This window comes from Sturnus vulgaris, chromosome 4 (genome assembly GCF_052056855.1).
Source record: "Sturnus vulgaris isolate bStuVul1 chromosome 4, bStuVul1.hap1, whole genome shotgun sequence".
In the NCBI taxonomy this organism is placed as follows: domain Eukaryota; kingdom Metazoa; phylum Chordata; class Aves; order Passeriformes; family Sturnidae; genus Sturnus; species Sturnus vulgaris.
In genome coordinates, this window is record NC_142246.1 from 52,400,173 (window position 1) to 52,412,401 (window position 12,229).

Sequence of the window (12,229 nt, forward strand, 5' to 3'; positions counted from 1 at the left end):
TTTCATTTGCTGAACAAATACTAGGCATAATTCTTGAATGTCCTTCACCTGTGCATCTGAACAGGACACATCACTGCTCTGAGCTGTTGCTAATGGAGAGGAACTGATCTGGCAAGTCACTCTGTGACGAGATGTTAATTTTGAACAAATCAAAGACAATGAACATCGAATTTTGGAAGTCAGTGAATGTTTCCATTTGATGTGTGTGAAATAACCAAAGAGCCAAAAAGTCTTTGCATCTTTGTCTGAAGGAGCGCAGAGAGAAATACACATCTGTACAACTAATGCAAACAATTCATTTAAGTGTGCAACTTGGTGCAATAGTATGTGAATTTGGCAAAACCAAAACACAGGAAAACTGTCTAAGGTCAATTTTGTAACAGAAAAGCTGAGTTTCTATTCAGCAGATCTTGTACTGAGGTACAACAGGCCATTCTGCCTCTAAAAAGCAGGGGGTACATTTCTGCATCATTACTGTGATCTTAAAGATAAACATTCAAGTTGTAGAAACACGCTCAACTTTTCACTAACTCTATAGGAGTTACAATTTCATACTGCCATCAAGTTACAGTTAACATTTATAAATTACTCTAGTTTCACAATGGGTTTTGCTTGGCTAAGTGACTTCATGTTAATTAACTTGTAAGAACAAACTCTTGTGGTTTGCTGTCACATGATGATATAATAATTTAGATTAGATGAAAAATTAATTACAGTCCATAGACCAGGATCAGAAAGGTTTTGTGCTTTGACCTGTCAATCGTAATACTTTTATGGAGAAAGCTATCTGCTTTCATGAATGGTGACTACATCATGGAGCAGCAACCTTTAACAATCTTTTTCAGTGAAAAACTGTGGAACTGTTTATATTTTGGGACCTATTTGGAACAGAGGCCTTACCAACAATGTAAGAATTTGTCTTAATGACTAGCAGTGTTAACCTAGTTTCTTTCCCATATTCAGATCATGATCCTCAATGGGCAAGTAGCTTCTTGAACTCCTATAATTAGTCCTGCTTTTAAATTCCTGTTCTAAAAAGGAAATAAATTAGTATGAGAGGGTCCTAAAAGCAAAACTGCAGAACTTTATGAATACATTGATGGTGACAATAGTTTGGTAGCTTTTTCCATGCAGAAATATTCCCAAAGCTATCAACTCAACTTACCCAGCCTGTATAGCCTATAAGATAAACAAAATTGATATAGTGGCTGGAGAAATTACAAATGAAACAGAGAAAAACAGAAGTGACAAGGACAAAAATTGCTGCAGTCCACCCCTTTATGGTACTTTATCCCTTAAGGACTTACTGGCAGTACAAGCATTTCATGACAGTACAATGTATCTTGGTGCCTTCCTCCCTCTGCACAGCTCCATACTGTTTGCCCTGATGGCCAAACTCCACAGTTAGATATAGTCTGCATTTTTATCCCATTTTCTCCACATAAATAAGTAGCAGAATAAGTAGCAAGAAAGGAAACAAAGACTCAAACTGCCAGTAGAACAGAATGTCAAGTCACACCCAGGAACAGGCTTGCATTTTCTCTTGCTTTTAAAATTTTAATATTATTACGGGAATGGGATATAAACAAGAAAATGCAGCAAGAATGCTATGGACAACTCCAGAGGAGGTAAATGCAAGGCTACCAAGTACACGAGAACAACTTCAAGGAAATAGTAGAATTTTTAAAACAAAATTGTCTGGGGAGTACTTTTTATGTGACTGCAGCCAGTTTCTAAGTGTGTTCCCTCTGCTGAAGGGATCATGTGCTCAACACATGTGCTTGCTCAGGATTAGGCAACTGACAGTTGTGCATATTGCAAAATATGCTGACATTGCCTAGCAGCTCTGCTGAAAGGAGATTATATATACCCCAGTGATACCAGGCTGAGAGGGACCCTGGGAATAAGGAAACTGGCACACCTGAGTAAAGGGTCACTTAAAACACCAGCTTTGAACGCTTCTACCACAAACCTTCCCCATCCCATTCTTCTAACTCTGCTGCAAAGCCTAGGAAGAACAAAGGGCATCGACTGCAATGAAACTCTGCTTTCCAAGAAGCAAACTAGCCTTTCTGGCCACCAGCTGTAGCAGCTCCCCACAGGCCCCCTGCCATCCCATGGGACCCCAGCAAGCAAGTGGGATGCTGCCTGCACAGCTCCTTTACTGGAAGCCAGGGTGTGGGACTGGCAGTGCTGTACCTGGCACACAGCCCCTGCGGTCCCCATGCCATCAGCAGCTCACCCCCCAGCAACAGTGTCTGAAAGCTGTCAGGAAAGAGCAGGCAATTTCATGTGATAAATGTAACACTGAAAGGTCCGACTGCTTCTGACCATCACAGATCCTGCCACACTCTCCATGAGAACAGTTTGTCTCCTGGACTGACTCCAGTTGGTGTAGCTGTGCTTATCAACAATTATATCTTCTGAAATTGTGCCATCAGTTTCAATTTGCCACAGTGCTCTTCACTTCTTTTCAAATTGCTGTGGAATGCTGACAAGCAGCTGTCATCTCTCACCCATGAGGTGGCTGCATGGCCATGGCAAGTGAAAGACATTCCTGTACATGCACCCTGTCCTTGCCCAGGACTAGAAAATGTTTTGGGGTTCTTTGGGGGTAAGCGTAGAGTCATAGTTATCAAATAGTAGAATAGCTCACTGCAATGTAGCCAGGATGCTCTGGGGTTATTTCATTCTTTGAATTTAATATAATCTTGTAAAAATCTTCTGTCTCTGGTAGGTGAGTGGAGCTTCATAGCTCAACAAAAATGAAGTAAGAACTATTACAAATTCTAGTCTGTACACATAACACACAATAACAGTGTGTTTTTACTTGTTCCAACAATAGAAAAAAGTCTGAAGATTGACTTCCTACCATTACCTTAAAAAAAAGCATGAGGCAGCCACCCCTCATTTCCCCTAGCAAACCACTGAGAAATCCTGTAATATTAGGATTTTATTCCAAAGAGGACTAGAATCTCTGTTACCAGCATAGTGGGCAACTAGCATAGTAGAATTCATGAATGGCCCCCACAGCCAATGAGGATAATTCAGGCACAAAGGTGTTATCCTTGTGAGATCCACTCGGATCATGACTGACTTCTGTAGAGAGAAACCCAGTCCCTGAAGCACCTCCAGGTTCACTATCTCAGCCATTCAACTTTGGAGCATCTTATTGCCAGGTCATGATATAGCTCATATGTCACTTACAACAAAATCCCTCTCACACCTTCAGGCATCTCTGCACAACCTCAAAAAAAAAAAAAAAAGACTAAACAATAATCAACAAATCACCTTAAACCCCTACACTGAAGCTAAAAAAAACACAAAAAAATTCATTAAAAATAAAAAAAGAGAAAAATATATTCTCTGGGTCGCCTATACAAGAAAGAGAGATTCCAGCTAATAATCGAAAAGATGCTGTCTACCCAAATGACATACCTCCGTAGTCAGACAACTTAATAAAATCACTGGTAATCTTCATGCCACACCACCAGCATCTTACATCTTCCCCAGGCACAAAAACCTATGACAAGTCTGTTTTGCTTTGGAAACAACTTGATGTTATAAACAATATTCATTAGAAGGGTGAGTGGTATCAGAGCTACAAAACTGTGCTCCCAATACATACTTGCTATTAATAGCATACTGCTATACATTTGCATAAGATTGTATCTTCCTTCTAATTATTTCCTAAGGTAGACTTCAGCTATGAAATCAAAGGTTTTTTTTTTCTAAAACTGTCAGGCCTATGGCCTACAAAGCCAAATTTTGTTTGGCCTGTGGAACACTGGAAATTTTACTTTAAGGAAAACTTTATGCTCACAGACTGCAAACGAAACAGCAGAACCCAAGTCCAAGCATTCTCTGAAAGACTTACAGTCTTTCATTTTCTTCAGCATACGACTAATTTTATCAAACCATTCAATTATTGAAACAGTTTTACCTGTCTGACTGTTGTTCCACCTTCAGGGGACAAGCACAGACTGGCTTCCCATGGCAATGGGTGACTCCTCGTATTCCTAAGATGCAAATGTCAACTGAAGCTCCTCTGGCACCTGGTGGGACATTGTACCTCCTCCCACCCTTTTATTTCCTGGGCAGTTGTCATTTACACTGCTGCATTATCTTCCCTGTACTTTCCAATTTTAGGAAACTCTGAGTCTTCAATGCCTCTTTCTCCTGCAGCTTTTATTTCTGGCTCCCCCAATATTTTTGGGGAGAGATAACAGCTTTGCTTCTTCGGAACTTAAGTAGTGCATCTCAGAACCCTTTGTCAAGACAGCACAAAAGTGACACCCTCACGACCATTTCTTTCCACCAGCTTTCTCTACCAGTATGAGCTTTCTAAGCTTTCTTTAAGCTGTTCTGAAACATAACAATAAAAAATTCTTTGCCTGGCTTTCCCTCTCACCTGTCTACTCAGTACCTCCAATGTAAAAAATAAGATATTTTCACATTATGCAAGAGTATAGGGAGAGATTTTCAGACTACTACAGAATCTAATGTAATTTAATTAATCTCTTTAAATTTTTCTCCCTCATGAAAGGATAAAAAAAAAGCTATTTCAAACATTTGACTCCTGTTAATACTAGAGTACATTAATAAGATTTAGCAGTGGATTACCTATCCATATACTGAAAATGATTGTGGTACTACAGAAACCCCAAACTGATGGGTGATTTCTATGCAAGTGAAATAATTCATCAGTTGAGACAGAAGGTTATATTAAAAGTGAAGCACAACCAGTCACTTAGAAAAATGCAGGATTGTGACATTCCCACAAAAGTTTGCCTTAAGCACACACACTACCAAAAACGCAACTTCAAAAAGCGTTGGGGCTTCGTTGTTCCTGTTCATTTTGAAGTTTTTTCCCTTCTAATTCTAGCTAACTCAGAGAAGTAAAACAAAGCTGAATTAAGCTGACCTAAATGTTAAGAATCTTTACCTTGCCCTCATTAGAACTCACAGTTTGCCAGCAAAGTACAGCAGCGACAGTGCGTCGCCATCTTGAGGCTTCCTACAGAACTGTACAGCCCAACCAAAACACATCAACTTGTTACCTACCACAGCAGCCATCCAAGCAGAAGTGCCAATACACGCAGCATTAACACCATTGTTTTTTCTTTATTTTTATGCCAGGGCTCCTATAATTCCATGTTGGGACTAGATATACTTCTAAAGAGGGAAAACCCTTACACAGAACAAAAACAATAAACAAATAGAGCTATTTAGAGTAATTGATCACGTCAGAAAGAGAATCAAGACTATTCATCTCATATTAGCAAGAAAAAATCTGAAGTTAAAGCTTAATTAATGATACAGATTTCCCAAATTGAAATTACTAAACAAGTTTAATTCAGCACCAAAGACTGATTCAGCTTAAAAATTACCCCAAGTAACTACTGCATGTAATACTATGAAAACCTAAGTTCACAGTTACACAGAGAAACACATCTGTATTATCTAATAACATAGGAGTGCTCATAAAGAAAACAGAATGCTTTCCAGATAAAAGACATTCTGGTGTGGGTTCAAAGGTTTAGAAATCACCAAAGTTTATTCAAAGGTAGTAGCTATGTGAATTGTCCTTGCAAGAACTTCTACACAAATCTCTGTAACACAAACCTACATAATAATCTGACACCCTGCTCAAATAAAACCTACAGATGTCAAATACATAAACACTCTAATGCTTCAGCCGTTTTTATTATATTTTAATAAATTAGTACTTCTGAAAAGACCACTTGGAAAACATGTATATTGATAATATCAGTTTATGTCGATATTCCTACCTGAAATAGCATGGAATATGCTTGAATCTACAGTCAAATGGGAAGCATTAAGATGAAACTGTGGGGTGCATATACATATAATTCATTTGCATAAATGCTTTTAACAGAGGTGTGAGGCAATTGATTTTGCGAAACCAATTACATCTATGAGGCTACTTAAAAAAGGCTACTGGTTTACTAAAATGTCTAAATTGCTTTTTCTTCTCCTCTTTTCCATGTAAACTGGCCTGTACTCAAAACCCACAAATAGCCATTTGAAGCCTGTTGTTTTTACACCCAAGGTAAAGTTTGTTTTCCTGAGGCATCCAAAGGTCTCCAGGTGAACAAGAAAAAGCCTCTCTGGAAGTTACCTGCTTGGTTTGGAGGCTGCCAGCCCTTGGCAGAACCCAGGGGTGCCGTTGGCTTGAGGACTGCGGCAGGCGTGGTGTTGGCAGGAGCAGGTCTCACATCCACGCTGTCCTGGCTCCTCACTGGGGCAGGCTGGACAGTTTCCAGGGAATCACTGTTCAGAAACGAGGGAAGAGTAAATAAATGCCTCTTGCTACAATAGAAGAACCTGTGAAACGGAGACTTGGAGTGACATTCCCTCACCCTGGTGCAACAATGCAGCACCCACTGGTCTGTCATCACCAACAATGCTGTGGTAGTTACACACTGAAGCTGCTTTCTAAGAACTGGACATTTGAGTAAGGTCTGCCAAAAGTCAATATAGTCAACTAAACCCCTTCACAATTTTCATTTTAAAAGAGTTGTAACTTTCTTTAGTCATTAAGCAACATGTAGAATATTTTATATTGCCTCTTTAGAGCACTTTACAGCTGCTTTTATATTTTAAGCATTGGCTGAACTCTTTTAGCTCTTTAAAAACACACGTGATGAAAACTGAACTTAATCAAAATTCACATGGAGTGCAAGTAGCCATTAATTACACTGCTAGCAAGAAAAATTTTTGTTTCTCACTTGCCTTTGGGAAGCTGAAAATAAGTATTTTTATTTAAAATATTCAAAGCAGAGAAGTAACTACTAACGAAGGTTATTTGCAAAACAAAAGTACACCAAAACCAGGAAATTAACAACATCGTGAAATACAGCCAAATACATACATGAAATACCATTGCAAAAACATATTTTGTATAATTTGGAAACCCATCGATAACACACTAGAAGCCTTGTATTCTTTCCTCTATTGAAGAAAAACAAATTTACAGCACATGTGCACCAAGCGTAATTTCCCAGAATTACAGATTGTGCCAAGTTTGTAAAGTAAAAATCCACGAGCTATTTTTACTTTATGAGTGTTGCACATGCACAGTATTGCCTTGCCCATATGGCATGCAACAACTTGAACACACCATGAGGCCAAAACACAGGTTCATAACCTTGATTTTTTTTTTTCATCTCTAGATTTACAGGGTAAATAATTCATATATTTAGAATCTTCTTCTTGGTAAGGGATAAAAAAATTATTCACAGTTTGGAGAATAAATCTGAATGCTCAGTTTAATGAGTAACAGGTACGGCAATTGCAGACTCTTGGTAACAGCTGTGCTGAACTGGCACTGGTGGACTTGCTGTACAGTGTGCACAAACCCGGAGAAGTACAAAGCGAGACCTTGCATTCCATCCTCTTCAAATGTTGAAAAGATATTTAAAGCCACTTGTATAGCTCAAATGGAGGCATTGAGGGTACATGTTGGATTCCTTTGAGACTCATGTTCCAAGTCTTTACTACAGGCAGATTTTGAGGCAGTGGAGATACAGGTCATAAAAATGCTAACGTAGACTGAAGGAAAAAGGATAGGTAAGTGCCTTCTGATGTGAAGCAGCAGCAGTGGTTGAAAATGACAAGGTAGTTTAGGACTGGCTTCCACAATGAAAAAAGTGCATGTCTGCAACTTCATTGGTACAGAAACATCCTTCTGTTCTGTTGAATATATCTGACATGTAACCCATCAAACCCATTTCAGGCCAGAGCCCCACTGCAACTTTAAGAATTCCTTGTTAACACTGTTGGTGCTAAAAAAATAAAGTTTCCTCCTTCTCCATCCAAGAGGCCCATTACTGCTTGTCAAGTAACTTTTCAAGTCTAGCACCTCTTTACTGCCTTTGTCTGGAACATATAAGTCATAAATAATAAAAATCATCAGTCAGAAATAAGAAAATCCTGCTGACTCAGTAGCTACCTTTTACAGCAGAGGCTACTCAACAAGCAAAAACGGATTTCAGACAAGCAGAACAGGTACTCTCCAGGGAGAAGATGGCATGGAAGCAGACTGATGGGGGCCCACAAGGGTCATTGCAGTGCTGATTGGAAACTACCATTGCTATTTCCGTGGTTGAATTCTAAGGCTTGTGAATGATGTGGCATGCCAGCTCCTGAAGCAAGAGAACGTTGGAGACACTCAGGCTTTCATTTCAAAATTAGGTGAAATCCTAATGATCCCAAACGAATAGACAATTATAAACCCAGATATAAGCTACCTCAGATTTTTTTATCACCTCTGGAAAGTTTATGTGCCAGGAGCCTCAAGCAAGAAGCTTCTCAAGGGAAAAGCCTGAAGCCATCACTCTGACAGAGACGATGTTGCTGGCCTCGGGGCAAAACTTCTGATAGGTCTTAGACACCCTTTTATTGTGTGTTTGATTCTTGAAAGCAAAAATTGAATAAACTCAAGCCACCACCACAGCCTGTTAAATTAACAGGCAGGCTGCTACTGCAGGATAGCAAGTCTCTACTGTGTGATATTGCCCATCTATGGCAGGCTGCATGAAATAATGTGCCATTTTACTGGAATTACAGTCTCCAATCAGCTGGCTGTGAGCGCATGTGCAGTGTTCTCTGCAGAAAGACAGATTCATCTTTGTCTCACTTTCAAAGACGCACTGCACCCTCGGCAGCATCTCCCTCGTAAGATGTTCAACCTTTTAAATGCTGAACTTCAAATTCACGCTGCAAAGTTAATTCCTCAACACTTCATGTTTTTCTACACTGAGAAACACTCAAACTCCAGTTATTGTTATCCAACTTTACAAATACAGTGATGGATCTTTCCAGTAGCGCTTTTCTTCTACAAGTGGCTGTACAAAGCCCACAATTAGCTCCACTAGTATTTTGCAACTCATTAGGATATTGTACAATGATGACCTGAGTTTCACCACCTAGAAAACACAAGATTTCAAGAGACAAAAAAATATACTGAAATTTAAGAAAAATATATTATGGAAGAGAGCTCCCACCTGCTATTCAGTGTCGTCACTGGGAAGCTGAGGGAGGAATGATAAACCTTAGGTATTTACTAAGTTCCGTGTGAGTACTTTCTCAGACTCCCTAGTTGACACTCATAGGTCAGCTGCAGGTCAGAAACATTTTGATGTCAGCAGACTTGTAATATTATTAATGACACACCTGCCTTCTGCCTCTAGCATTAACATTTTAACCCTGTTCCATAGCTCTTAAACTACTCCTTCTCCACCTAATGAATACTTATAGCAAAAATCAAAGTTTTCCATGATGAAAACTAATGCAACGAAGAGGCTCATCCCTGTAAGCTGTGAATGTTCTGCTGTCAGCCTTTGGGCAAGGGGTTTTAATACTGCAAGAACGAAGGAACAGTGAAACATGAGTCTGTCAGACTCAGTCTTGTGTCCTGAAAACCCACGAGAACTTTGAATAATAAGCTATGGGAAGATTAATCAAAATAATTCTGGAAGTGTGTTGCAAGGGAAACAGATTGCAAAAACAGCCCAAGAAAAATGTCTGGCAAAGAAGTAAGCCAAAGACACCTCTCTATTTTTTACATCTGCTAGCTTATACTTAACAGACACGCCTGAAATTCCATGGAGAACAGCTCCTACCACAGTGCAGCCTCATTTTATCAAAGTGAGTGTGTGTATGGAGAAAACATTCTGGGGAGAAAACAAATTTCTAGGGAGCCAGTTGGGAGGCTTGGGGGGACACACAGGGCTCCAGTGCCAGTGCTAACTTTATTCAGAGCTCACCAAAGGCTCCTCAGATTTATCCTGTCTCCTGGTCAACAAAAGCACTGTGGAAACTGGGAAAAAAAACTCTAGAAAAAGCAAGTAGCAATTCCTTCTCCTGTGAGGGAGGAAGTAGGTCCAAGTCACACCTGATATCAGCACCAGTTTTTCAGAGACCAGGCTGAACGCATTTCAGAGGCGTTTTAAGAAATTTGCACTGGAAAATCCTTCTGAATGTGTTTAGCGGTCTTGATGTTTCTCCCTCCCTCAAAAACCCCAAATCCACAAAAAACCCATAAACCACCCCCCCCCAAAAAACCCCCACAAAACCCACCAAAACACCAACCAACTAACAAACAGAAACCCAAGAAAACAAACAAACAACAACAAAAAAAACAAAACAGGTAAGAAAAAACACATGGTCTGGAGGTATAGATGCCTAAACCTTCTTTCATCCTTCCACAGCAGTTCCTATACAATGCTGCCCAGAATTTCGTCAAACAAATTTTAGAGAAGGTAATAAGAGAGATGTTATCAGCCAAAGGAGAACCTACTAAATAACTCAAAAGGAATTCAGCTTGCTGTCACATAACTTCAAAGTGCACTCAAGAGATAACAAAGGCCAAGTCACTTGGACTTTCCCAAGCAAGTTCAAGGGATTTGGCTGGACAAGATATTGACAATCCATCTGTAAAAATTATCAGTTGTGCCTTGAGCTCAGTGTGGTACATCAGTATTTTACTAATAGTTCTGTGGCTATAAATGGTAGTTTAAGTATCTTGTTCAACTAACTTGTTCTGTTGTTCAGAACAACTGTGGAAGTAAGGAACAAGTCCCTTGTGGCGTGGTGAAATCTGATGAGAGGACAGATCATGTCTAAGGGAGAGTTTGTAAATGCTTTCTCCAGACAGCCAGGAATTCTGTGACTTGCATCTCAGGTCTCAATTGTTTGTCATACAGTAAATCATGTGCTGTATTTTGTCCAGTACCAAAATGCACAATAGCTGAAAAAATATAGATAGGAAACCAGAAAAAGTTAGGTATGAGAATGATGACAAAACTCTATGAACAAGGGAAATGGCTTCTTGCAAGAATTTTCTGGTGTAACAATAGAGAAATAGAAATCAAGAAGCGCTGAATGCTGACCTTGTTCCCACCCCTCCTACAAGCCCATGGTGTCATTCATTGTTTACATTTCATCTTACAGTGCTCCAGTATCTTGCAAGAAAGAAGAAAAGCAAAATAAAGTAACAGAAAGATAGAGCAGAGAAAGTAATCAGGGTGGAGGTACTTCTGTATCAAATTACAGAGAGGGAGTATGTAACCCCTCTGCAATCAGTGCTCTATACACAGAAATAACTCAAAGCACCTTTCAGAGTACGTATTCTCTCAGAGTTAACAACAGTGCTCATCTCACAAGGCCAGACTACCATTTTTTTAAAGGAATTGAATGAAGCATAGCACCAGGAAGATAAACCAAAAGCCAAGACAAAAACAAAAGGGATGTCAACACTCATTCTTGCTAGTGTTTCCCAAAATTTCACAGTGTTTCTACCTTGAGATTTAATTTTAAGGCAGAACTCCAGTTCTTGGTCATGCAAGATATTAATTACATCATTTCCTGTGCAGCATATGTGTCGTTTGTTAAAAAACACGCAAGTCCCATAAACTCAAGGCTATTCCTTCCATAGGATGAAACACTTAGCTTAGTGAGATTGCATAGCTGTTATACACCCCAAAAAAAGCCCATTATAGAGGAATCTGGTGGGGAAGAAAATGTGTGTATATTCACCATCACTTCAGGCCAGTTACTAAGTCAGAAAAAGGTCAAGTACTCCGGCAGCTACCCATTACAGAGCAGTTTAAGACAGCCAGCTTTTTGGAGCAGAGACAGTGAAGTGAAGTGAAGTGAAAGGGATAAAAGTGAAATATTTCTGGAGGAACTTTACTGCAGAACAAAATCAATACCCTGCTTTCGTTATAGCTACAACCTTCCTGGGTTTGTCCCCAGAGACAATGCAAAGAAGTCTAAGCTACCTTAATAAAATTGATGCATTATATTTTCATTAAAATTATGAAATAAATAAAAGAGCCAGAAAACTCCAAAGTAGTTTATTTACTTGGCTTTTTTGGTTGAGCCAAATGCTCTTTTGAACTAGTTAGTCTACTGCATTCTGTCGTAAACTTGTCTCTTTAGTAATGGGATATAAGATTTCAGCTCTCCTTTCTTATCAACTATTTTATTGTGGGATGAAGTGAGCTGCCATTTAAAACAACTTTTCAGCATTGCATTCATTTACATATCACAGTATGTCACTAGATGGATTGTAATGCAAAGACATTTTAATACCTAGTTGCACACTCAATGGGTACATTTCTCTCAAATCCATTATTTTTTTTCTGACATAATTGATTAATTTTGCTTGATCTTTGTTGAAATTCAGTAACAATATGTAGTT

At 39.2% G+C, this 12,229-nt stretch overlaps 1 protein-coding gene across 2 annotated transcripts in view; it reads right to left on the reverse strand.

Annotated features, from left to right (window-relative positions):
• PDLIM5 (PDZ and LIM domain 5) overlaps positions 1 to 12,229 on the reverse strand; it is a 121,823-nt gene that overhangs the window by 19,252 nt on the left and 90,342 nt on the right. For both annotated transcript variants that reach the window (XM_088163966.1, XM_088163972.1), the window contains one exon: positions 6,143 to 6,294. In XM_088163966.1, the coding sequence (XP_088020092.1) occupies positions 6,143 to 6,294 (152 nt within the window). The remainder of the gene's footprint in view (positions 1 to 6,142; positions 6,295 to 12,229) is intronic.